This window comes from Bos grunniens, chromosome 16 (assembly GCF_055505025.1).
Source record: "Bos grunniens cultivar Pamir isolate PY7600 chromosome 16, Bosgru_T2T1.0, whole genome shotgun sequence".
Lineage (NCBI taxonomy): Eukaryota > Metazoa > Chordata > Mammalia > Artiodactyla > Bovidae > Bos > Bos grunniens.
In genome coordinates, this window is record NC_141180.1 from 17,384,108 (window position 1) to 17,411,927 (window position 27,820).

The 27,820-nt window shown below is 44.2% G+C and overlaps 1 protein-coding gene across 1 annotated transcript; it reads left to right on the top strand.

Moving 5' to 3' along the window:
• The first annotated feature begins 1,054 nt into the window (after positions 1-1,054).
• RNASEL (ribonuclease L) lies at positions 1,055-21,838 on the top strand. The gene is made up of 7 exons (XM_086343494.1): positions 1,055-1,568; positions 5,062-6,722; positions 13,826-13,911; positions 15,335-15,540; positions 16,424-16,553; positions 18,677-18,807; positions 19,454-21,838. Exons 2-7 carry the CDS (start codon positions 5,249-5,251, stop codon positions 19,596-19,598), a joined length of 2,172 nt encoding a protein of 723 aa, XP_086199620.1. The 5' UTR covers positions 1,055-1,568; positions 5,062-5,248; the 3' UTR covers positions 19,599-21,838.
• The last annotated feature ends 5,982 nt before the right edge of the window (positions 21,839-27,820 follow it).

The following is a 27,820-nucleotide window of genomic DNA, read 5'->3' on the forward strand; positions in this document are numbered from 1 at the left end:
TTTTCTCCATCTGTACAATGGAGTCAAAATAGCATCTATCTCAGGACTTAAGTGACTGAACAACAACAAAAATGTGTATTTTTTGTTCGCCCAGAACAGTTCCTACAGCATACTAAAGAGCTACATAAATGCTTGCTACTACCATCATTATTATTAGTTCAGATAGCAAAAGCAGCGTGTGCAGAGACACGGAGGTGGGAAGCAGCATGATGTGATGGGGGACTGGATGGTAGTGGTGATGATGCCCATAAGGAACTGGGATGGTCAGGGTCATGATATCATGACCTGAAATCATGTTCAGTTCAGTTCAGCTGCTCAGTCGTGTCCAACTCTTTGCAACCCCATGAATCCCAGCATGCCAGGCCTCCCTGTCCATCACCAACTCCCGGAGTTCACTCAAACTCACGTCCATCGAGTCAGTGATGCCATCCAGCCATCTCATCCTCTGTTGTCCCCTTTTCCTCTTGTCCCCAATCCCTCCCAGCATCAGGGTCTTTTCCAATGAGTCAACTCTTCCCGTGAGGTAGCCGAAGTACTGGAGTTTCAGCTTTAGCATCATTCCTTCCAAAGAACACCCAGGGCTGATCTTCAGAATGGACTGGTTGGATCTCCTTGCAGTCCAAGGGACTCTTAAGAGTCTTCTCCAACACCACAGTTCAAAAGCATCAATTCTTTGGCACTCAGCTTTCTTCATAGTCCAACTCTCACATCCATACATGACTACTGGAAAAACCATAGCCTTGACTAGACGGACCTTGCATTTCTCAATGATTAATGGTCTATTTCTCCGTACTAAGATGCAAGCTCCAGGGAGACCCCCCACGAGGCATTTGTGTGATGAATCACTGTATCCCAACATCATTCAACTCCCTGCCTGAGGTCACCCAGCAGAACAGCCACAGCTCTGGACTGCCAGCCCTGTGCCCTTTCCAGAGTGCCCAGGTGAGTGAGGGAGCTTGGGCTTTGGGCTCACCCAGCTTTCCTGAGCCTCGGTTTCATCATCAGCAGTATTGTTAGGGGTTGACTGGGTGCATATCTCTTGTGAAGCAATGAACAAAGTGCCGGGGACCCAGTCAGTGCTTAATAAATGTTTATTTACCGCTCATTTCCCTTAAGAAGATATGGGATTTGGAACAACATGGTCGGGATGGAACTGGGTGCTGTGACCTGAAAGGCCGCAGGCCTAGCGGCAGGATGCATGCGGCCTCCCTGCCCCCTCCATGCCCCGGGCTCCTTGGTCCATGGGATTCTGCAGGCAAGGATGCTGGAGTGGGTTGCCATTTCTGCCTCCAGGGGATCTTCTCAATCCAGGGATCGAACCCAGGTCTCCTGCATTGCCGGCAGATTCCTTACTGTTTGAGCCGCCAGCGAAGCCCGAAGATGCTACTAGCTCAGGCCACCGCTGCCGAGTGTGGGCGTGGTCAGCGTTCCCTCCTCCTCCTGTCACTCTCCGGGCTCCGCCCCGCGAGCTCAGTTCTCAGGAGGGGCTGTTTTCCTGCCGGCAACAGTATTTGACGGTTAGATGCCGTCAGAGGAATGACTGAGGACGAGGCATCTACGTTTAGAAGGTAGGATACGCAGAAGGAGGAGAGCTGGGAAAGCTTGAGAAGGTGTTTTCTTTGAAGGATTCCTCGGGCTTTGGGGACTGGAAGTGAAGTGGGCGTGGAACTGGGGGAGAGGAAGGAGCACACGGAGCCAGTCCCAGGGGACCCTTTGCACCTAAGCCCTTCTGAGATTTCCAGGGTTCTGTCATAATTCACACATTATTTCTTCAAGGCGTCTCTGTTTATCAGGCTCCTCTGGTCGTGTGGGGAAAATGAAACTGAAAGCAGGACTCTCCTTTCGCAAGGTTTTTGTTGAGCTGTTTTTATTTTCTACTCTGATGTTTTACTCGGAGTTCTTTTATTATTGTTATTATTATTATTCCCTGGAGCAGGAAATGGCAACCCAGTACTCTTGCCTGGAAAATTCCACGGACAGAGAAGCCTGGTGGGCTACAGGCCGTGGAGTCTTACTACTATCTTTTTTTTTTTTTTTTTGCATTTCCTCATAAGTTAGTCCAAGGTGTGGTGTTCTTAAATGATTGTATTACTTGGAAATTAGCAGTTGAAGGAAGCGCCTGAAATAAATAAAGGAGCAGAGAAGAAAAGAAGTTTGAACAAACCCTGAATCCTCCAGGTTTCTTTGAGCTTCTTTCTTTCCTTGATCTTTTCCAGCCCACCTCACATTCATTGTAGATAAAGTTGTTTACACAAACATTTGATCCAAAGAGTTCAGCTGGGTGACTGTGCTTCTGCTGCACATTTGGTTAGCTCTCTGAGGATAGAGGCTTTGAGACTGTCAGGCAGGTGGGACTACTGAAAAATGGTTGCTTTGTGATTTTTGTAGCAGAAGCAGTTATAAACATTCAGGTAAGTTTGCTGCCCTCTGCTGTCTGAATTGTATCTAAATTGCTCAGATCTGATGGAGGGCTGCTGCTGCTAAGTCACTTCAGTCGTGTCCGACTCTTAGCGACCCCGACCCCACGGACTGCAGCCTACCAGGTTCCTCCGTCCATGGGATTTTCCAGGCAAGAGTACTGGAGTGGGGTGCCATTGCCTTCTCCGCTGATGGAGGGCAGTTGGACTAAATTGACCCCTCATAGATTCCCTATTTGTGTAGCATGTAAAGCACTGGGTGGGAAGAACAGGGTGTGTTAAAGTTTTTTTTTCTTCTTTTCATAAAGTGATGTAATTAGCTCTACCATTTATTGAAGGCCTAATATTTTACCTTCTCTCTACTTCAATGCACTTTATATGGGGGACTGTATTTTTTGTCGTCCCTATTTGAGGAAACAAAAAATTCAGACTCAATAATATAAGGTTACACAATTAGGAAGAGTCTAGAGTTACACAGTGGCACCCCACTCCAGTACTCTTGCCTGGAAAATCCCATGGGCAGAGGAGCCTGGTAGGCTGCAGTCCATGGGGTTGCTAAGAGTCGGACATGACTGAGCGACTTCACTTTTCACTTTCATGCATTGGAGAAGGAAATGGCAACCCACTCCAGTGTTCTTGCCTGGAGAATCCCAGGGACCGGGGAGTCTGGTGGGCTGCCGTCTATGGGGTCGCACAGAGTTGGACACGACTGAAGAGACGCAGCAGCAGCAGAGTTACACAACCAGGGGCCAAACTTAGATCTTGCAGAGGTGGGAGTTCGAGTTCTTTCCCACCTCTGGGATCTAATGCCAGATGACTTGAGTTGGAGCTGATGTAATAATAATAGAAATAAAGTGCACAATAAATGTTATGCTCTGAATCATCTCCAAACCCACCCCTTCCCCACCCCCAGTCCGTGGAAAAATTGTCTTCCACAAAACTGGTCCCTGGTGCCCCAAAGTTTGGGGACTTCTGCTTACTCTACACTACTTTGAATAGGAGTGCACACTTTTGCACTTGCAAAGAGCCAGGAATGGACTGAGCATGCTTAACCAGAAATGCAGATTGATGAAAAACACATATTTTCTTATTAAACAAGGGTTCTGGTTTTTTAAAGAGGCCATTTATTTCTATTGAGAGTGTGTTTATATGGCATTGGAAAAAAATGTATTATAGGTTGAGAATCTTAAAAACAATCATAGCCTTTGACTGGTCATTCAGTTCTTTGAAATCAATTGAAAGAAATCTATTATAAGACCTATCATAAGAAAACAAGATCAGTTCAGTTCAGTTCAGTCGCTCAGTCGTGTCCAACTCTTTGCAACCCCATGAATCGCAGCACGCCAGGCCTCCCTGTCCATCACCATCTCCTGGAGTTCACTCAGACTCACGTCCATCGAGTCGGTGATGCCATCCAGCCATCTCATCCTCTATCGTCCCCTTTTGCTCCTGCCCCCAATCTCTCCCAGCATCAGAGTCTTTTCCAATGAGTCTACTCTTCCCATGAGGTGGCCAAAGTACTGGAGTTTCAGCTTTAGCATCATTCCTTCCAAAGAACACCCAGGGCTGATCTCCTTTAGAATGGATTGGTTGGATCTCCTTGCAGTCCAAGGGACTCTCAAGAGTCTTCTCCAACACCACGGTTCAAAAGCATCAATTCTTTGGCGCTCAGCTTACTTCACAGTCCAACTCTCCCATCTATACAGGACCACTGGAAAAACCATAGCCTTGACTCAACAGACCTTTGTTGGCAAAGTAATGTCTCTGCTTTTGAATATGCTATCTAGGTTGGTCATAACTTTTCTTCCAAGGAGTAAGCATCTTTTAATTTCATAACAAGATAAAATAAGCTAAATTTGCTGCAACATTATTTAGAATTGTGAAAAAAAAATCAAATTTTGAAACTCTTGTTTAAAAGTTACTTTAAAAATCTGCTCAGTAGTAGGGAACTGAAACACCTCTCTGATGGTCTATTGCAGACATTAAAATATTTTAAAATACTTTGTAATAACATAGGACATTATTTATAATTAAGGTGTTAAATGAAAGGGAGCCAAATACAAAGTTACAGGTCATGAGTCCAACTATTTTTAAAAATAATGTATAGACTATACTAAAATATTAACTATGCCTGTTTCTAAGCAGTGGGAGAATAGAGTAATACTTTTCTTGTTTGCAATTTACATATATTTATGTTGTTGTTGCTGTTCAGTTGCTAAGTTGTGGCTGACTTTTTGTGACACCCTGGACTGCAGCACACCAGGCTCCTCTGTCCTTCATTGTCTCCCGGAGCTTGCTCAAATTCATGTCCATTGAGTCGGTGATGCTGTCTAACCATCTCATCCTCTGTTGCCCCCTTCTCCTCCTGCCCTCAATCTTTCCCAACATCAGGGTCTTTCCCAATGAGTCGGCTCTTCACATCAGGTGGCCAAAGTATTGGAGCTTCAGCTTCAGCATCAGTCCTTCCAATGAATATTCAGGACTGAACCCCATGAACAGTATAAAAAGATATATATTTATAATATTCTATAATAAAAAATTCTATAATAGATGTATTTTGAAAACATTGCTAGTAAAGTTAATTTCTCTAATTCAAAAGTTTTCTCACTCTTGTAACACTACAAATTACCTCTCTCATCTCCAGGCGAAAAGTCAGAAGACTGCAAGAGTATTGTGCCTCCTCATACTGGTGGTCTGTAGCCAGACAATTCCTATTTCCCCTGACAGGAGTTTCTAACAGTTCAATGTCTCTTTGATCAAATCCCAAGAAGATAAGTTTTCATTTTCTCAAAGAGAAGGCAAGAAAATTGTAACCAGTGGTATATACCATCATGGAGACTGAGAGCCATAACAACCCTCAGGAAAGACCCACACCCTCTAGTAATGGGAAGGCTTCAATGGGAGACAATCATTCATTAATTAAAGCTGTTAGAGATGAAGACATTGAGTTGGTCCAGCAATTGCTAGAAAGAGGGGCTGATGTCAATTTCCAGGAAGAATGGGGCTGGTCACCTTTGCATAATGCAGTACAAGTTGACAGAGAGGACATTGTGGAACTTCTGCTTAGTCATGGTGCTGAGCCTTGTCTGCGGAAGAAGAATGGGGCCACTCCCTTCATCATTGCTGGGATTGTGGGAAATGTGAAGTTGCTCAAACTATTACTTCCTAAAGTAACAGATGTCAATGAGTGCGATGTTAATGGCTTCACAGCTTTCATGGAAGCTGCTGTGTATGGCAAAGTCGAAGCCTTAAGGTTCCTGTGTAACAACGGAGCAGAGGTGAATTTGCACAGAAAGACAATGGAGAATCAAGAGAGGGTCAAGAAAGGAGGGGCCACTGCTCTCATGGATGCTGCTAGAATAGGGCATGTAGATGTCGTAGAGATCCTCCTTCATGAGATGGGGGCAGATGTCAATGCCCAGGACAATAGGGGCAGAAACGCCTTGATCTATGCTCTTCTGAACTCTGATGATGAGAAGGTGAAAGCCATTACTCGCCTTCTGCTGGACTATAAGGTTGATGTCAATGTGAGGGGGGAAGGAAGGAAGACGCCGCTGATCTTGGCAGTGGAAAAGAAGAACCTGGATCTGGTGCAGATGCTTCTGGAACAAACAGCTATAGAGATTAATGACACAGACAGTGAGGGTAAAACAGCACTGCTGCTTGCTGTCGAGCTCAAGCTGAAGGAAATTGCCCAGTTGCTGTGTCGCAAAGGAGCCAGCACAAAATGCGGGGACCTCGTCGCAATAGCGAAGCGCAATTATGACTGTGACCTTGCAAAGTTCCTTCGCCAGCATGGAGCCGTAGAAGACGTTTGCCCTCCTGCTAAAGCCTGGAAGCCTCAGAGCTCACGTTGGGGGGAGGCCCTGAAACATCTTCAGAGGATATACCGCCCTATGATAGGCAAACTCAAGATCTTTATTGATGAAGAATATAAAATCGCTGACACTTCCCAAGGGGGCATCTACCTGGGGTTATATGAGGAACAAGAGGTAGCTGTGAAGCGGTTCCCTAAAGGCAGCACACGGGGACAAAATGAAGTCTCTTGTTTGCAGAGCAACCGAGCCAACGGTCACGTGGTGACGTTCTATGGCAGTGAGAGCGACAGGACCTGTCTGTATGTGTGCCTTGCCCTGTGTGAGCACACGCTGGAGAAGCACTTGGATGACCGCAAAGGAGAGGCTGTGCAAAACAAGGAAGATGAATTTGCCCGCAACATCCTCTCATCTCTGTTTAAGGCTGTTGAGGAACTACACCGGTCTGGATACACTCATCAGGATCTGCAACCGCAGAACATCTTAATAGGTGAGTCCCCAGTCTTCTCCAGAAATGTAGGGTCTTTATTTATCAGAGGAACAGCTTTTCATGGCAGAATAGGAAAGAACTAGAGTCAGTGTGAGTTGTTCAATTTGAGGATGAATGTAGCAAATCCGTAGATACAGTGCGGTTTCTCCTGCTACCAGGTAGAACCTGTATTATTCTGTGTGGAGGTGAAGGAAGCTCATGGAATACCAGGCTAAGCTTATGCTGCCCTTAGCAAATACAAATATGAATGTAGGTCTTGGATGGAGCCAACTCCAAGTTCAAATTCTTAGAATAGTCTGCAAGTAAGAGAATCTAGAAAGTGTGTTCCTTCAGACAAGGTGGCAGCTAACAGTGAATGTTGTGTGTGTGCTCAGTTACTGTGAAACTTAACGGCAAAACTGAGGTCAAACTTGGGATCCAGGATAAGATGTGACACAAATGAAACACACTGCAAGGAGGCTGAACAAGTCAGTGTGCGCTCTTGTAAACCAAGACCATACACTAAAGCAATGTTCAAGGAAACAAGCATAGCTGAGTATAAAGTCCCAGGAGACAAGGTAGTGCAGGAGTAAGAGCCTCGGCTTGGACTTCCCTCGTGGTCCAGTGGTTGAGAACCCGCCTGCCAATGCAGGGACACATGTTCGATCCCTGGTCCAGGAAGATTCCACATGTCGCCAGGCAACTACGCCCATGCGCCACAACTACTGAAGCCCTTACTCTAGAGCCTGTACTCCACAGCAGGGGAAGTCACCGAAACGAGAAGTCCATGAACCGAAACTAGGGAGTAACTGCTGCTGTCCACAGCTAGAGAAAGCCATCTTGCAGCAATGAAGACCCAATGCAGCCAAACATAAATAATAATTTAGAAAGATCCTCAGCTTCAGCCAGGTTTAGGGAGCCTTGCAGCCTAGTCCCACCACTTTGTAGTTTTGTAACCTCAAGCAAGTTGCTTAATTCTGTGAGTGTTGGTTTCCTCCCTTGGGACTGATAATACCTCCTTCATAAGGTTGTTACAAAGTCTAAGTGCCGTGTGTCAAATGGACAAGTCACCTGTACATGGTACGTGCCCAACAAAGGCCAGGTACTTGTCTAGAGGGCTAAAGCGGAAGTGGATACCTAACCTACAGACATGCACTAGTTTAACTCTGGTGTAAGGGACCAGGGCAAAAAGAAGGTGTGGGCATTTAGAGGCAGAGAGCAGTATATAAGGTACTGGAAGACAGAAATGGGTACACATAAGATCTGGCTTTAGTTTGAGGACGCGTGCTCATGCCATTCCTTCCTGGTTTTAAGCAGCTTTGCTGAGGAGACGGACAAGGGTCAGAAGTATGTACAACTCTACCTGGTGAGAAAGAGTCTTTGAGGTTCATTCAGGGGTGAGGACCTTCCCAATTCTACATGCCGATCTTGATGTGAAAGGGTCACACATCACATTCTAAAGAAAAATAATCTCTGACTACCTATTCTTCAAAATTTCTAGCACCATTTCTTCCACTCCTAAGCGTGAACAATAAAGAATCGATTATATTTCTGCATCAAGGTGGTGAACCTAGCACATACTGCAGACTCTTCCCTGTATTAAATTCTTCAAATGATGGGAAAAGATTTTTAAGTGAATTTGTAATTAAAATCAACACTAAAAAAAGAATTCTTAGAGGACAAAATCCTTGAGGAATCATGGAGAGGCTAAACATAGATAGGATGGGATTGAAGAATAGCATAGGAGCCCAGGACAAAGTCAGAAAGCCACAGAAAAGCATTCCTCATGAAAGTGGGAAGAGTACAGAACAGCACCACTCAAAAGCGATGGAAGCCAGAAGTGAGGGAACCAAGGACCAGAGAGCAGGCAGATCGCTACCTCAGTAGAAATTAGGAAGATCAAACCCTGGGCTTCCCCTCTCCCCTAGGGACCAAGCATCTATGACAGGCCTTTCTGCCTGCAGACAGGGGGACTGCTTGAGACATTGAGTCACTGATGATTTTAAGAGAAAGACTCAAATGTGTTCCTTTATATGGCTGGGAAATATTCCATCTATTACATATATATGTACCACAACTTCTTTATCCATTCATCTGTCGGTGGACATTAGGCTGCTTCCATGTCCAAGCTATTGTAAATAGTGCTGTGATGAACTTTGGGGTATATGTGTCTTTTTCAGTTATTGTTTCCTCAGGGTATGTGTCCCATAGTGGGATTACTGGGTTATATGGTAGTTTTATTCCTAGTTTTTAAAGGAATCTCCATACTGTTCTCCATTGTTGGTGTATCAATTTACATTCCCACCAACAGTGCAAGAGGATTCCCTTTCCTCCACACGCTCTTCAGCATTTATTGCTTAAAGTGGGGGGTGGGGGGTGGGTGGCAGGGAGAGGGTGGGACGAATTGAGAGAGTAGCACATAACATTACCATGAATAAAATAGATAGCTAATGGGAAGTTTCTGTATAACACAGGGAGCTCAACACAGTGCTCTGTGACAAGCTAGAGGGGCAGATGAGGTAAGACTCAAGAGGAAGGGATATAGGTATACTTATGACTGATTCACATTGTTTTATGGCAGAGCCAACACAATAGTGTAAAGCAATTATCTTCCAATTAATAATAAATTTAAAAAAACTCATAAGAATTCAGGAAAAAAGAGAGAAACAAAGAGCTGTTATATACACAGGATATCTGCCAAAGCAACTATTAAATGGCATGGCCCACTTACCCCAGAGCCTCACTGAGAAAAAAGCAAAGCAGAAGATCTGACAGTGCTCTCATCCCTCCTCTGTGTTGGATGGCATTAACAGAAGCAACTCAGGATGTCAGGGAGTCTCAACTGCAATGTAAAACATACAGTCAAAAATCACCTAAGAGTTGCTGGTAGACTTCCCTGGTGGTTCTAGTGGTTGGGACTCCCTGCTTCCAATGCAGGGGCCATGGGTTCCATTCCTGGTTGGGGAACTAAAATCCCACATGCCACACGATGTGGCAAAAAAAAAAAAAAAAGTTATAAGAGTTGCTGATACTGAAAGGTTGTTGCTGAACCACAAAAGATGCCAGGATTCTTGGCCTCCGGAGGAGAAGAATTCAATCCGGGGCCAGTGACAAGGCTTGATCACTCAGAGCTTTTGTGTAATAAAGCTTTATTAAAGTATAAGAGATAGAGAAAGCTTCTGACATAGACATCAGCAGGGGGCAGAAGGAGTGCCCCCCCTGCTAGTCTTTAGGCGGATGTTATATAGCTACTAGCATTCTGCTAATTAGAGAAAGGAAATGTCTCAAAACTCAGAGACTGGCACCAGGCCCCTCACCCACAACACACATTTTGAGATAACATTGGCATTAGGCGAGTCATCCCGGGTTATAAAACGATTGACATGAATCTTGAAGAAAGGCAGGTTTCCAAGTAAATATAGAGAGTTTCATTAACATAGATTAGGAGAATAATGTATGAGTAAAACATACTGGTTTGTCAAGTGGGTTCTGAGTCTGAGGCAGAACCGACTTGAAGACAGAGTCCAGGGTAAATACATGGTTCATTAACATAGCTTAAAACAAATATTTCCATAAGAAAAATGCATTGGTTAGCTAACGGTTTGAGAAAAGTTAAGTTCAGAAACGCTGGGCTGGATGAAGCACAAGCTGGAATCAAGATTGCCGGGAGAAATATCAATAACCTCAGACATGCAGATGACACCACCCTTATGGCAGAAAGTGAAGAAGAACTAAAGAGCCTCTTGATGAAAGTGAAAGAGCAGAGTGAAAAAGTGGGCTTAAAGCTCAACATTCAGAAAACTAAGATCACGGCATCCAGTCCCATCACTTCATAGCAAATAGATGGGGAAACAGTGGAAACAGTGGCTGACTTTATTTTTGGGGCTCCAAAATCACTGCAGGTGGTGACTGCAGCCATGAAATGAAAAGACACTTGCTCCTTGGAAGAAAAGTTACGACCAACCTAGACAGCATATTAAAAAGCAGAGACATTACTTTGCCAACAAAGATCCATCTAGTCAAGGCTATGGTTTTTCCAGTGGTCATGTATGGATGTGAGAGTTGGACTATAAAGAAAGCTGAGTGCTGAAGAATTGATGCTTTTGAACTATGGTGTTGGAGAAGACTCTTGAAAATCCCTTGGACTGCATGGAGATCCAATCAGTCCATCCTAAAGGAAATCAGTCCTGAATACTCATTAGATGGACTGATGCTGAAGCTGAAACTCCAATACTTTGGCCACCTGATGTGAAAAACTGACTCATCTGAAAAGTCCCTGATGCTGGGAAAGATTGAAGGTGGGAGGAGAAGGGGACGACAGAGGATGAGATGGTTGGATGGCATCACTGGCTCAATGGACATGAGTTTGAGTAAACTCTGGGAGTCAGTGATGGACAGGCCTGGTGTGCTGCAGTCCATGGGGTCTCAAAGAGTCAGACACAACTGAGCGACTGAACTGAACTGAACTGAACTGAACTTCAGGTGGAGCTAGGTGTCATCATGGCAACATAGAATTTTAAGAGAAACCTCTTTTTAAATTTGTATAGAGAAGGGGAGGAGAAGGCAATGGCACCCCACTCCAGTACTCTTGCCTGGAAAATCCCATGGATGGAGGAGCCTGGTGGGCTGCAGTCCATAGGGTAGCTAAGAGTGGGACACGACTGAGCGACTTCACTTTCACTTTTCACTTTTATGCATTGGAGAAGGAAATGGCAACCCACTCCAATGTTCTTGCCTGGAGAATCCCAGGGATGGGGTAGCCTGGTGGGCTGCTGTCTATGGGGTCGCACAGAGTCAGCCACGACTGAAGTGACTTAGCAGCAGCAGCAGCAGAGAAGGGGAAAAAAAAAATCTTAACATTTGTAGTTTGTTTCCTCCTGCCACTTAAGAGAGAAAAAATGTCTGACACTTGCAGCCTATTTCCTCCTTTTGGAAACCCCTGACCCTCCTGCCTGTTATCCTCTCAATACCATGAAAGAGAGGCATGAAACAGGAGAATTTATACCCAAAGAAACATAATTATAACCAAGTGTATAACTTTCTCATGGCTGTTGAAAGAAATTGTCGCAAACTTGGTGCCTTAAAACAATAGGAATTTAATCTCCCATGGTTCTGGAGGCCAGAAGTGTGAAACCAGTTCCACTGGCACCAAGTCAAGTGTCAGCAGGGCCAAAGCCCCTCTTGATACTGTATACAGAAACTGGGCGTAAGCTTTAAAATTTTTATAGCACTTTAACAATGTCTGTTGAAAGTAAAAATAAAAAATTGGGCTCAGATGGTAAAGAAACTTCCTGCGATGCAGGAGACACGGGTTCAATTGCTGGATCGGGAAGATTCCCCTGGAGAAGGAAATGGCACCCCACTCCAGTATTTTTGCCTGGAAAACCCCACGGACAGAGGAGCCTTGATGGGCTACAATCTGTGGGATCACAAAGAGTCAGACAGGACTGAGTGACTAACACTTTCACTTTTCATGGGAAAAAAAATCAAATGCTAGAAGAGATGTGAAGTGTTCATTAAACACTTTCAAATTTCTGTAGCAGAAAACACCAAGTGGCTTAAATAAGTGAAGGGAATTATTGAAATAATTGAAAACAGTCTGTGATTTATGATGTGCACCCCGTCTGCTCCTTATTCTCCATGCATTCCTATCTGGAATTCTCTCTTCCCTTTCTTCCCCATTCCACTCACCTATCCAATTTCTACTGATCTTTTCTCTCTAGGCATCTCTTCCTTTTTTTTTTTTTTTTTTGGCCTCATCCTGAGGCTTGTGGGATCTTAGTTCCCTGACCAGGGATTGAACCCATGCCCCTTACACTGGAAGTGTGGGGTCCTAACCACTGGGTCTCCAGGAAATTCCCTAGGCATCTCTTCCTTAATGAAAACTTCCCCCTCTCTATGCAGCCATGTAGTTCTTCTCATGGTACACTTTTAGGGCATCCTGAACTTTTGGCTAGCATTTTGAAAACTGCAATTAATGTTTAGCCATGTATTTATCCCTTTACTATCGGTCTCCTTGCCCAGAGACTCTAAACTCTGTAGAGCAAGGACTGTGTTCTCCTTCCTCGCCATCATTTTTTCTCTCATAAGACATTTGTTGAACAATTTGATGGGTTCATTTTTGTTAGACTCTGAATTTCCCTACAATGCTGAGGTCCAAATTCATAATGAAAGGGCTCTGAGTACACAGTTGCACTGGCTGGTATCTGCGGTTACCCAGCCTTCCTTCTCAGACTCCTTTAAGCCACCTCTTTGAGGACAAATCACCTTTCACTCTGTTCCCCACCTCTCTTATCCCTGTTTCTGAGAACTCAGTGGCTTCCTTCAAGGGAGGAAGATGCTGAAGGGGGGAGGGAGGCAACGACTCATTAGAAGCACGTGGTTGACTCGTGGTCACAGATGACAATGTCATAGAGGGCAGTGGCGAGTGGGCTTGATTTGGTGGAATGCTACGCTAAGGTGGTGCTGGATTTGGACCCTTCGGCTCTAAGGTCCAGTTGTTCTTCAGCTATAGGACGTAACCTCAACTCTGGCCAGCAGCTTCTTTACAAGTCTGTGCTCTTTGACCCCAGGAATTGCATGAAGGGGGAGCTGGCTATACTTATCCTCTTGCTTCCCCAACCCGTGGCTTGGGATGTGTAAAATGTACATCTTGCTCTTGGCAGATACCAGTAGGTCAAAGAACGCAGTGCACATGACTGTTTTGAAAAGTAAACAAGGCAGATATGAGCTCATCATTGTCTTCCTCAGTGATGATGGATTGTACATTGAGTTACAGATTTATGTAAATTAATTCTAACATGGGGATTGAGGATTTTCTTTTTTAAAAATGTATTTATATATTTTTTAATTGAAGGATAATTGCTTTACAGTATTGTGTTTGTTTCTGCCAAACATCAACAAGAATCAGCCACAGTATACATGTCCCCTCCCTTTTGAACCTCCCACCCACTCCCACCCTCTAGGTTGTTACAGAGCCCCAGTTTGAGTTCCCTGAGTCATACAGCAAATTCCCATTTGGCTATCTATTTTACATATGGTAATGTAAGTTTCCATGTTACCCTCTCCATACATCCCGCCCAAGAATAAGCAATTTCAATGCATCTCCACAAACTCTCCTTTAGATTCCAAGAATGGTGCTTGCCTGGCAGATTTTGATAAAAGCATCAAGGGGACTGGAGATCCACAGGAAATCAAGAGAGATCTAGAGGTAATTTCTAGAAACAGTTTTCTTTTCCATCTCTCTACTTCCTCATTCGTTCATTATCTTACTTCCTGTGGCTGATTAAAGGACGTTCCTATTTTGCCTAGGAAAGAAAGAAGTTTCAAGGCATTTCCCTGGTATGATGGCCCTCACTCCCTTGCAGACAACAGCATCTCTCTGGGTGGGTGTGGAGTTGGTCCTTGCTGTGGCCGTTTCTGTGTCTCTTTGCATGTCTCTTTACCCTCACAGGCTAAATAGCAAATACATTGAGCATGCCACATTTCTTGAAGAATTACCTCCAGGAGATTTCTCCAGAATAATTCCACAATTCCTGTAGGAGGTATTTGCTGCCTGAAGACAAAGTAAATGAGATTTCTTTTCCCACTCTATTCAAATGCATGTGCTAAACTCCTAGGAGGGCCAGATACTAAGGCCCTCTGAAGCACATGGGAATGATGGGATTGATCCCCAGCTCAAAAGAGACTATACTTGGCCCCACAGGTTAAGATCCTAAATAACTGTTTCCCCAGAGAGGAGACAAAGCAGGAGACATATAGCCTCTGTAGACCACAGCTCCTGGATAGACTCTGAGCCGTTAGGGCAGCTGGCCCCTGGAGTTCTCCAGGGTGCTGAACTTCCAACCCAATTGGTAAGAGTTCTCCATCCATGCCTGGCCTTTCTGGCTCAGTGGCTCCAGATTTGAGCTCCTTCCCTGACTGGTGTCTTTCTTAATGCAGAAGTTCCTGTGCTGGTCTCCTCCCTAGTCTTTCTTCCCTGCTGTGTCCTGACTCCTGGGGTGTTCACTGTGTTCTTCTGGACCTGGTCTGGCTCTTTAATGTCCTGCCTGACACAGGCCCAACCCAAAGTCCCTGTTCCTAGCCAGACTCTGAGCAACCCCCTCCCCTTGTTTAAAACCCTCTCCCTTTCCCTGGTTTATCTAAAAATTCTATCTGTACTTTGAGGTCTAGCTCAAATTCCTCTTCCTCTACACAGTCTGCTCTGACAGCTCTGGCCTGGGATTATCTTTTGCTCCTTATAAACCTAAACTACACTTTCTTGAAGAGTTATCCATGCCCAAGCCCATACCCAACCTGTGGGCTCCTTGAGATTCTACCCATTTTCCATTTGCTCATAGCCTGTGCCCCACCCTCCAAAGTTCCCCAAATAGAGTGCTAATTCATAAGCACTTTTGACTTGATTTATGGGCTTCCCTGGTGGCTTAGATAGTAAAGAATCTTCCTACAATGCAGGAGACCTGGGTTTGATCCCTGGGTGGGGAAGATCCCCTGGAGAAGGGAATGGCAACCCACTCCAGTATTCTTTCCTGGAGAATCCCATGGACAGAGGAGCCTGGTGGGCTACAGTGCATGGGGTTGCAAAGAGTCAGAAATGACTGAATGACTTTCATTTACTCATGGCTTCTGTGCAGGCCCTGGGACTGCTGGTCCTGTATGTGGTAAAAAAGGGAAACGATACTTTTGAGATGTTGAAGAATCTAAGAACTGAAGAGTTGATTGAGCGTTCTCCAGATAAGGAAACTCGGGACCTCATTCAGCATCTGTTAGTCCCTGGGGACAATGTGAAGGGCCATCTGAGTGGCCTGCTGGCTCATCCCTTCTTTTGGAGTTGGGAGAGGTAAGGAAAACAGTGTATATTACAGGCCTCTAGGATGGAGATGGTGAGTGTATTAGTCAGGGCTCTTTATATTGGGTTGGCCAAAAAGTTCATTTGAGTTTTTCCATAAGATGTTACTATAGAAGAACCGCAAAGAACTTTTCAACCAACCTGATATATATACAAAATAAGGAAATGCCTCATGCAATACTGGGGCTGAGAAGTTCCACCATCTGCCCTCTTCAAGCTGGTGACCCAGGAAAGTCAGTTGTATAATTTAGTCTGAATTCAAAAGCATAGGAACCAGGAGAGCTAAAGATGCAGATTCCAGTAAAGGTCTGAGGGCCTAAGAACTTGGAGAACTGAGAGCAGGAGTAGAACCATGTCCCAGCCAAAGTGATCAGCAGGGAGGGGGCAAATTTCCCCTTTCATTCTGTTCAGGCCACCCATAGATTGGATGATGCCTACTTGCACTGGGAAGGGCTGTCTGCTTCACTGGTTCAAATGCTAATCTCCTCTGGAAACATCCTCACAGACACACCCAGAGTAATATTTAATCTAAGTGCTGTGTGTGTGGTTGGTGAAATTAACAGATGAAATTAACCATCACGGTGAGGTGGGCAGGAGTCAGACTGGGAATAAGCAGACCCAGGCTTTTCTCTCAGCTTGGAATTTCCTGGGAGGACGTCATCAGAAGAGTGACTTAACTTCTCTGGATCTGATTTTCTCCATTGAAGAATAGAAAAATGATCTGGGCAAAAAGAGACAGCAAGTGCTCTCCTAATGTGCAGATTGTTTAGAAACATGCTTTTACTACTCTTATCAAATGCCAAAATCTAATAGTTTCCTCCTTCTGGGAAAAGTGGGAAGGGTGGAATGATCATGATCATTCTGTCATTCTCAGCCGCTACCGGACCCTCCGGGATGTGGGAAACGAATCTGACATCAAAACACGAAATACTAATGGCAAGATCCTCCAGCTTCTGCAACCTGAAACATCTGAACTTCCAAGTTTTGCCCAGTGGACAATTGAGGTATGAACAACTCCTATGGTCTGGGAGTTATTCCAGGAATAAGAATCTGTGTTATGTGTTATGTTGGTTTTCCTAACTTTTTTATACTATGAGCCTGGTTCAGTCAAGGGGTAAGAGGGGTTTTCCTTGCCTTCTTCCCATCCCAGACCCCCTCAGCTCTTCTGGGTCTCTGCTGTAGGCGAGGTTCTCCTGAGATATTTATCTAGGCTCCTCTTTAGGATGGACTTGTCACAGCCCACAAGCCTTTTCCTTTTCTGTGACTCTTTCTCTCAAGCCTTATTTTCTGAGTGAGGTCTGACTAATAATTCTATTTCCACTGTGACACGAGCAGCTGATTAAATAGAGTTTAGTCCAAGGGAGGTACTTCCACAGGGGCATTTCCATCCAGGGAGCCTGGCTGCCTCTTATGCCAGTGAACAGCCCAGCATTGAGCATCCACACACCCATACCTGCTTTCTGGATGAGAAAACAGAGAAACAAAAAACAATCATCTTTCAAATTCCTTCTCTTCCAGAGAAGGTCCGCCCAACTTGAACTCAATATAGTGGAACATGGGCTTCCCAGGTGGCACTAATAGTAAAGAACCCGCCCGCCAATGCAGGAGACACAAGGGACGTGGGTTTGATCCCTGGGTTGGGAAGATCCTCTGAAGGAAGGCAAGGCAACCCACTTCAATATTCTTGCCTGGAGAATCCCATGGACAGAGGAGCCTGGTGGGCTATAGTCCATAGGGTCATACAGAGTCAGACATGACTGAAGCAACTTAGCACACAGGTACTTATGGTGGAGCATAGTAATTAATCACTCATTCAGTCTAATTGGCACCATCAGAACTTTCACTATTATTAGTTAGAAGACATCTGTCAAATACAAGTATGTGTTAGGACCACACGAGGTCATGGATATACAAAGCAGAATATAGCATCCAAGTGGGGCTGAGAGACCTACAGAAGGGATGGCTGTGGGATACATGCTGGGTACCCCTGAGACATAAGCAGAGCATTATGGGAAAATCCATAACTCTCGTCTTTGAGTGGGACCAACATCTTTCATATCTTGGGCCTGATGTAGGGCTCTGCTTCTCCCATACCTCCTTGTTTCTGGGTCTCGTTTTGCTTTCCTTCCCTTGTCTGCCTCTAGATCACAGGTCACACTCATAATTGCTGGCTTAATCTGTCTTTCCCGCTGCCCAGTAAGTTCTGCAAGGAACTGATGGTACCACCCAGGCAGCCTTCTAGTCACCAGTTACTCTTCCTAAGGGACCCTCTGGCTTCATGGTTGTTGCATCTTATTCTCTTACTCCAAACTATTTCTAAATATCAGAACTATCTACAAAGAGTGTGAGCACAAATAGCCAGTGGGAATTTGCTGTATGATGCAGGGAGCTCAAACCAGGTGCTCTGTGACAACCTAGAGGGGTCGGAAGGGGTGGAGATGGGAGGGAGGTTCAAGAAGGAGGGGACATATGTATATACTTATGGCTGATTCATGTTGCTATATGGCAGAAACTAACACAATATTATAAAGCAATCATCCTCCAATTAAAAATTTAAAAAATAAATGAAAAAAAAAGTGAGAGCACAAAGAAGAAGGCATTACTGATATGAGAGCAGCTGCCCTGGGACACCTAGGGACAAGGAGAAACATGTAACCTTTGGAACCATAACTACAAACAAAACAAAGAACAGCCACACTCACTACGGCAATGGCTGCAAGGCCTGGTCTCAGTCAGGACAACCCTCCTTAAAGAGGCGATGTAATCAGGTTTGAATTTGGAAAGGTGGCCGCAGGATAGCAGTACTGTATAGTATAATGAGCCAATTTCCTCATGTAGTAGCCAACGATTTCCTAAACCGTGTTTTACTGTAGTTAATTTCTATGAAAATAATTCTCTTGGAAAATAGATACACAAATTTAAAGTTATTTATGGTCCCACATCCAAATACAAACACAATTAGCACTATGGTGCACCGTGTTTACTTCCATTCTTTTCTATTAATTTGCTTTATTAATTAGTGGTAATTTTGACCTATATTCATATTTGTATTCTGCCTTTTTGTATTAACATTCTATCAGATTTATTTTGTATTGTTACCACATTTTTGTGTAATTTTTTTTTTTAGGTTGACAAATCTGTGATGAAAAAAATGAATGCGTTTTATAAAAAAGGGAATACCTATCAGAACACTGTAGGTGACCTGCTGAAGTTCATCCGGAATGTGGGAGAGCACATTAATGAACAAAAGAATATAGAGTAAGAACTGTTTTCACTCTTATAAGTCATATATGAGATGAGAATAATTTAAAAATTCCGGTTCGAAGTTTACATCTGCTATTGGATGGAAAGAAGAAAACTTATTTTGATGAAGGGAAAGTCATTCCTCCCTTCTGTTTGGAAAAGGCCCACCGCGAGGGTCTTATAGTCGATGATGGACGTTCCCATCAGGCTCTTGTCTTCCTTTTCCGTTTTTGTTGAGCCTGCTTCTAATGAGAAGGGACACAGGAGACTGGGTGGCTGCGTAAAACAAATGTACATTGTGAGTGTAGCCCCATGTTAATTCACTTAGCTTTTGCTCCCGAAAACCTCAGTTGCAGACTCACCCAAAGTCTGCAGTTTTCAGGGCTCTTTTGGATTTCAGCATTGTAGATAAGGGATTGTAGAACTGTATTATCTCCATTTTATGGATAATAAAACTGAGGTGCAAAAAAACTTAAGTTGCCGAAATTTACTGTTAGATGAACAGTCAGGAGATGAATCTTGCTCTGTCAGATTCCAAAGTCTTTATTTATTCTGCTATAGACACCAGGGGAGCAAAAAAAAATCTCCAGGGCCATATGCTGTAAAAGGGAGGATGCAGAGTTTGGGGCAGGCGTATCAAAATATTTCTGTTTCATTTCAGGATGAAGTCAAAAATTGGAGAACCTTCCCAGTATTTTCAGGAGAAATTTCCAGATCTGGTCATGTATGTCTATAAAAGACTACAGAACACAGAATATGCAAAGCATTTTCCAAAAAATCTCAACCTGAACAAAGCCGACGTGTGATGCAATTGGTGGTGGTGAGCAGGCTGGCCAGCCCTAGTGCCTTTTGAATTCAGGGAGGTACAATTTTGCTGTGCGAGTCACAACTCTCTGGGCCTCTTGATTTTTTATTTTTATTCTTTGGCCATGCCATGCAGCACGTGGGATCTTGTTTCCCCCATCAGGGACTGAACCTGGGCCCTCTGCAATGGAAGTGTGGAGTCCCAGCCGCTGGACCACCAGCGAATTCCCTGGGCCTCTTGACTAACCTGGTTGCTTGTGAGTGATGAATTGGATAGCCGATGTGTCAGTTCCTGGCGCAGTGCTCAACATTCTCCACATTCACGACAACAAAAAGCGTATGCTCAAACTACTTTGGTCCTTAGTAAAGCTTAGTGGCAGGAGCTGAGAGGGCATCCTGCTGAGATGGCATCCTCTTGCCGATTGCACCGAAGGAGTGAGTTCCTGGACCCCTAATGCTTTATTTTTACATCAATTATCTCATGTAATTCTTCCAACGACCTTGCAAGATAGGATTAATGTCCCCATTTAGGAACTGAAGAGTCCGACAGACTCAGGGAGGTTGAACAACTGGACGCAGCTTATACAGCCTGCACAGAGTGCCGTATAAACGGACGTGGAGCTATTGTTAACTCTCACTCGGTCACCTTAGAACTCAATGACTAGCTCAGAGCTTTTCTGCATGAGACCCAAAAAGAGTAGGTCAAAGGGACTCTAAGTGGTTCATTCGTTCCATTCATTCATTCATTAATATTTGTTGAGCACTAACTAGTATGTCTAAGCACCAATTATATGAGCCGCGTCCCTTCTAGAATCACCTGTGCTGGTTTCCTATGACCTAAGGTACTATTTTTGAACTGTTGACAATCTTGCCCTTCAGAGGTTATTTGGCAGTTAAATGGCTTTCTGAGCAGAGGGTAGGAGGTGGTACTGGTGTTCTAATAGAGGTCAGGGATGCTGCTGAATGCTCTATGATATATGCAGGACAGCACCCCGCAAACAGAATGATCCAGCCTAAAATATCAGTGGCTTGAGGATGAGAAACTCTGCCTTAAGAGGCTGTGACACCTCTGAGCTGGCTGGGAGCCCAGGACTGTGGAGTGTGTGGCCCACCTCACAAAGGAGTGACCAGAGTTTGATGTCTTGCTTTAGGATCTGTAATGAGACAGCACCAGGGTCACCTCCTCAGGAAGTCCCCTGAAGCCCCTCACTTTCCACACCCGAGTCTGAGTGTCCTATCTGCTCCCTAGCACCCATAGCCACCCCAGAGCATGCTTCTCTCCACCCAGAGCATGGTTCTTCCTCTCTGGAATCTAAGCTCCTTAGGGCCCATGATATATTGATGTGTGTTATTGCAGCCTAGCAAAATGTCTGCCACATGGCAATGATCAATAATTATTCATTGAAAAATGAACGATCCATCTTATAGATGAGTAATATTTGTAGATGACATTTTGATGGTGTTTTACACCTGCATATTTTATCTTTTAGTTTTAAAAATAATCCTGTAAGCTAAGTGTTATGATCCTTATTTCGCAGATGAGGAAACTAAGGTTAGAGACAGATTGATTTACTCAATGCATAGGAAATGTGACTATCTCGATCTGAAAGGACTTTCTGGCATGAAGTCTGATTTCTTTCCATTTATCCTCACTGGCCTGACGTGCTGCGGTTCATGGGGTCACAAAGAGTTGGACACGACTGAGCGACTGAACTGAACTGAATCCTCACTGTGGTGGTGAAGATGAAGCTTTGTAATGAAAGGAGCTGGGGAAGAACATGTCTCTCAGGTTCTTTTTAAAAAAGGAGGTGGGGACTTCCCTGGTGGTCGTGGTTAAGAACTGCCTGCCAATGCTGGGAACAGGGGTTTGATCCCTGGGCCAGGAAGATTCCGCAAGCCGAGGGGCAGCTAAGCCCCTCGTTGTTGTGTGCCACAGCTACTGAGCCTGTGCTCCAAAGCCCATGCCATAACTAGAGAAAGCCCACAGCACTGACGATCCAGCACGGCCATGAATAAACAGATAAATAAAAATTTTAAAATACATACATAAAAAGAAGGTGGTCTCTGTATAGCTCAGGGAACTCTACGCAGTGCTCTGTGGTGATCTAAATGGGAAGGAAATCCAAGGAAGAGGGGATATATGTGTATACATATAGCTGACCCACTTTGCTGTATAGTAGAAACTAACACAACACTGTAAGGCAACTGTATGCCAATAAAAAGAAATAAAAAATAAAAAGGAGATGGTATCGACTTCCCTGGTTGTCCAGTGGTTAAAACTCTGTGCTTCCAATGCAGGGGGCACAGGTTTGATCCCTGGTCAGGGAACTAACTGGCACCTCAAGCAGAGGTTCCAGTTACACAGAGATGAGGGGAGCTTGCCTGCCTAGAATGCACTAAACAACTGTGCATGCCTCATGGTACAGCCAATGGATAAATTAAAAAATATTAAAAGGAGATGGTCTAAAACAGGTGTTATGGAATGAAATTGACAAGTGCTGGAAGAAACTTAAGATTTCTCTTTAAGGTTTCAGGAGCAGTAGTTTTAAGTTTTAAAAGTAAGATTTGATTTTCTGATTTGTAGTGAGTACCTAGATATGACAATCAAATGTCCATTAGTAAAATTCAGTAAAACTTTGAATTATCTGAATGTCTGATTTTCTGAGTAACATTTCCACTTTAGAGAGTGGTGATATCTATAGTAGGAAATGCTCAATGATTAACTCCTGGGTAAATTTTAAGAAAGGCATTCTGCTCTTTAGTAATGGGAAAAGGAACCTAATTTTAGCCCCCCATTAATCTGAGACACCCTGGGTGTCCTTGTAGAAAAAGATCTGATCATTTTTCTCCCTGCTTTAATTCTCTAAGGGTTTCTGTGGATAATGCTACAAATATTTCTGATTCAGTTGCCATTATCACAAACATTTAATTGAGCTTGTAGTTCATGTTAGGTACTGTGTTAGGCACTGTGATTCTGTGCATGGATTTGTCAAGCAGAGGTGCCAGCTACACAGAGATGAGGGGAGCTTGCCTGCCTAGAATGCACTAAACAAGCAACATAAGAGAGAAAATTACGTTAAGAATAATCATTACCACCTCTTGAGCACCCACCGCTTTCTAGAGCCGAATACTTTTACATATGACATCCCGAAACACACATGACATTGCCATAAGATGCAATTATTCCGATTTTATAGAAGATACAACTGATGCCCAGAAAGAATTGCTAAGTATGGGTAGTAAGTGGAAGAGCCAAGGTGCAAACCCAGTTCTGCAAGTCCATAGAGTGTGGTTTTTCTGGACAGCCAAAGATGGCTTTTCATCATCCTTTTCATCATCTAGTCCTCAGCTACAGGAGTCCAGGTAGGCTGGGTGGTCACTGTGTGGCTGTGTCTCGGGGCTTTTCATCCATTCCTTCATTAAGCCTAGGAGGTCAGAATTACCCATGACCTGCAGAGCAACCGAATCCAATGGTCCTTCTCTGTCTTCATTAAGCTTATACCACAGCTGATTCAGGTAACTGTTCTCTTGCCCATGCCTCTGTCTTCTTTAGCATCCTCACATCACACTCACCTGCTTTCCTTCCCCACTGGCTGTTCCTCCACACTGTCCTTTGCCAGCTAGCTCCTCCTCTGCTCAAACGCTAAACACTGAGTATCCCCCAAATTAATCCTCAAGCAAGTCACTCTTTTCTCTTTCCCCGTAGTGTTCTTTTCAAGAGCCGTGACTCGTATCATCATAAACAGGCAGATGATATCCATGTTCTGAAATTTATGTACCTAGTTGCCTACAAATTATCCGTCTTTTGCTTCTTTTTTCCCCGTGCCCCCACATCCAGTCTATTAACAAATCCAGTAGATTCTCGCACCAAAATAAATTCTAAATCTGTTCACAGCCATTTGTGTCTGCTGTGCTCTGACCATCATCATTTCTTGTTGGACTGAAACATGAGCCTTGAAATTGGCTACTGTGCTTTCGTGCTCATCCTCCAATAATCTTTTATCCACAAAGTGATCTTGAAAAAACATGGGTCACATCAGGTCACTTCCCTGAGGAAAATCCTTCAGTGACTTTCCATGGCAATTAGGATAAAACCCAACTGTTGCCACCATATGCAGGGCCTTATGTGAGCAGACGGCATCTGTATTATTGTGCCCATTGCTTTGCTGTCTTACCTGGCAGGCTCAACTCCTCCCATACTGGCCTTGTCTCTGTTCTTCGAGAATGCTGAGACCTTTGCCTCCTGGAGGTTGTGGCTCTTGTTCACCCCTCTGCCTGGAATTTGTATCTAGTTCCTTTTCATCATTTAGTTCTCAGCTACAGTGTCTGTACTTTGATGGGCCTTCCCCTATCCAAAGTTGTTCCTAACTGTCATTATTTTTGAGGACACCATAGCACTATCTGAATTTTATATGAGATTATAAAATTTTTTTCACATAAAAAAAAACCTTTCTTCTTCATGATGATGAGAACATAAGCTCCGTGATAGCAGTAATGCTGTCATATTCACCATTATATTCCATCTCTGACACTTAGTACAGTGCCTGGAACAAAGCAAATTTTGATATATTTTTATTGAATGGAGAAGTAAATGCTTCTATGAGTGTAATATGTCACCATTAAGTTAGAATTATCTCATTATAAGCCTTTCTTTAATATATAAACATCTAGAAGGGCGAGATTTTTTTCTTGTTCATTGTGTTTGGCACTGAATAGGTGGTTTGGTAAAATTCATTGTTTGGCTGATCCTTTCGCCCCCGGGGGCTCTGTCATGTTAATATGGGTCTCTCAATGAATGCTGAGGGCCTGAAAAATACACAATTGAAAAGTGTGACAGCAGGTGTCGTGTGGGAGGCAGCGAAGGACATTAGGACGCTTTCTGGTGTCTCTCAAATTATTTCAAGACATTTGCCTGTAAGAGAAGCAGACGTCAGGTCCCTAACTTCCCCTGGCCTGTGGAATAACGAAGTGGTGATAGAGTCAGGCCCATGGACTTGACTGACTGTCGTCCCTCCCACCAGCCCAGCTTCCTCTGAAGTTTGTTTGCAGATGAAACTTTCTTTGGTATTAGCTTGCACACACTTAAGGCAACAACTCTACCCCATGTGCTGTATTCAGAAGTAGGTGGCGTTTATGCCTATTTCCCTGGAGCCTGGTACAGTGTCTGACATGTTATAGGTGCATAGGAGATGCTTCTTAAATTCACTATAATTGATTTTTGAAGGGTCCCTCCTGCAGCATGGGAAACGGGTAAGTCATGGGGCTCACTCCAAGGGCAGCTTCTTCTCATTGCCCACTCGCCTCCACTTTATGACAGTGGGGTTTCAAGATGCTTTGGATAAAGTGCAGCAGAACCTTCCTCCAGAGGAAATGTTGGGAAACCCAACTTTCCCTTTGGGCTCTCAGGGTTGCCAACATGGCCAGTGCAGTGCCTGACATATAGGAGGCACTTAGTATCAGTTGCTGCTATTGTTAATCACCTAGCTCATGACAGGCTTGCAGCAAATCTTTTATGCTCCTTCTCTCTTCTCCTATTGCAGGAAATAGAAATATCAAGAGGGAAAAGTGTCACAATGTCTCATTTCTTCCACAGTGTTTTTCACCGGAGTCATGCTTTAATTGCTTTATGGACTGTTTGCTTAGCTTAAGAAAGGCTGATAACAAATAGAAGTGAGTGGAATAAAACAGGGGGATTGGATTTTCAGAGGCTCTAGAGAAACATTAACAGGATTAGACATTAATAATACTTATTGTTTTTAAAGATTAGTATGTGCCTATCACTATGTTTATCCCTAATAGAAGCCTATGAAAGCTTAACACAAGAATCCTAAAGTGATTTCGTGTTTCCAGGAAGGATGAACTCCAGTAGGGAGAACTATCAATGCAGAGACTTTCATTCTCTTTCTCTCCTGAAAATTCTCTCCTCTTCTGGAGTATTAGGTAGGATTCTGTTTTTGTGATTTTGTAAAATTGAGATAATCAAGTAGGATTTTACTTAGTAGCTCTTTTAATAAAGCTCAAATGAAAGTGACTGAAGTATGGTATTTCTTTCATGATAAAGCCTCAGTGGCCAGAAATCCAGGAAGGAGGTGATTATGCCCCATGAGTCACGGCGAGAACAGTGTTTTGCTATCTTCAGTGATTAACGAACAAGAAACACTACAGTGAACAAACCAAGACCTCTGTCCTCACAGAGAATTAGAGAGGTGGAAGATGGAATTAAGCATTAATATAGGTGTGGGGTCACTACGAGTCGGACACGACCGAGCAACTTCACTTTCACTTTTCACTTCCGTCCATTGGAAAAGGAAATGGCAACCCACTCCAGTGTTCTTGCCTGGAGACTCCCAGGAACGGGGGTAACCCCAGTGGGCTGCCGTCCATGGGGTCGCACAGAGTCAGACACGACTGAAGCGACGCAGCAGCAGCAGCAGCAGCAGCAGCAGCAGCATAGGCATAGAGGGACTTCCCTGGTCCAGTGGTTAAGACTCTGAACTCTCTATACAGGGTTTGATCCCTGGTTAGGGAACTAGATCTTGCATGTTACAACTAAGATTCAGTACCGTCAAATAAATAAAACAATAAAATGCAAAAAATGATATGGCACACTAAAAGGTGATAATGACCAGGGATGAAAGTGTGGTAGATTAAGAGGTTGGAAATTAGAAAAAGTGAAATTAAAATAGAGTGACCAGAAGAAAAAGCCCTCTGTACTCATTCTCATTATTATCTTCTTCTCTTCTTTGGGCTTCCTGGTGGCTCAGCTGCGATGTATCTGCCTGCAATGTGGGAGACCCCGGTTCGATCCCTGGGTTGGGAAGATCCGCTGGAGACGGATAGGCTACCCACTACAGTATTCTTGGGCTTCCCTGGTGGTTCATCTGGTAAAGAGCCCACCTGCAATGTGGGAGACCTGGGTTTGATTCCTGGGTTGGGAAAAACCCCTGGAGAAGGGAATGGCTACCCACTCCAGTATTCTGGCCTGGGGAATTCCATGGACTGTATGGTCCATGGGGTTGCAAAGAGCTGGACACAACTGAGTGACTTTCACTCACTCACTTTTCTTCTCTAGCAATAAACTATATATGGCACGTATCATTAGTTCTTGAAACTAGCTCTGTTAGAATCATTTGGGGCCTGTCCTAGACTAATTAAGTCAGAACCTTGGTGGGGCCCAGGCTTAAGCTTTTCAAAAAAAAAAAAAAGATATCTGGAAACTTCAGGCTTCTTTCTGATCCAACACATAAGGAGCTTAGAAATCATCACTCTGTTCTCACGGTAAGTAAAAAGTTGAACTGAAGAATCAACTCCTCTTCTATCTGTCAGAGAAATGAAGTCACAGGACAAATGACTACTCCCCAAGCAAGAGAGATGAATACAGAGAATCCTAACTTCCAGAGCAGAAACCCACCTCGGCAAGAACCAGTAACAGGATAGTAAAACTTAAGTTGTCACGTCAGTTCAGTTCAGTCACTCAGTTGTGTCTGACTCTTTGTGACCCCATGGACCGCAACACGCCAGGTCTCCCTGTCCATCACCAACTCCTGGAGTTTACCCAAACTCATGTCCATTGAGTCAGTGATGCCATCCAACCATCATCCTCTGTCATCCCCTTCTCCTCCTGCCCTCAATCTTTCCCAGCATCAGGGTCTTTTCAAATGAGTCAGCCCTTCGCATCAGGTGGCCAAAGTATTGGAGTTACAGCTTCAACATCAGTCCTTCCAATGAACACTCAGGACTGATCTCCTTTAGGATGGACTGGTTGGATCTCCTTGCAGTCCAAGAGACTTTCAAGAGTCTTCTCCAACACCACAGTTCAAAAGCATCAATTCTTCAGCACTCAGCTTTCTTTATAGTCCAACTCTCACATCCATACATGACTACTGGAAAAACCATAGTTTGACTAGACAGACCTTTGTTGGCAAAGTAATGTCTCTGCTTTTTAATATGCTGTCTATGTTGGTCATAACTTTCCTTCCAAGGAGTAAGCGTCTTAATTTTATGGCTACAGTCACCATCTGCAGTGATTTTGCTGCTGCTGCTGCTAAGTCGCTTCAGTCGTGGCCGACTCTGTGCGACCCCACAGACGGCAGCCCACCAGGCTCTGCCATCCCTGGGATTCTCCAGGCAAGAACACTGGAGTGGGTTGCCATTTCCTTCTCCAATGCATGAAAGTGAAAAGTGAAAGTGAAGTCGCTCAGTCCTGTCCGACTCTTAGCGACCC

Excerpts from the sequence above, each read along its gene's own strand:
- RNASEL (XM_086343494.1), top strand. The coding sequence starts at position 5,249 with ATGGAGACTGAGAGCCATAACAACCCTCAGGAAAGACCCACACCCTCT. Across the intron at positions 13,912-15,334 it reads AAATCAAGAGAGATCTAGAG|GCCCTGGGACTGCTGGTCCT; the intron begins GTAATTTCTAGA and ends GCTTCTGTGCAG. Across the intron at positions 18,808-19,453 it reads AATGAACAAAAGAATATAGA|GATGAAGTCAAAAATTGGAG; the intron begins GTAAGAACTGTT and ends GTTTCATTTCAG.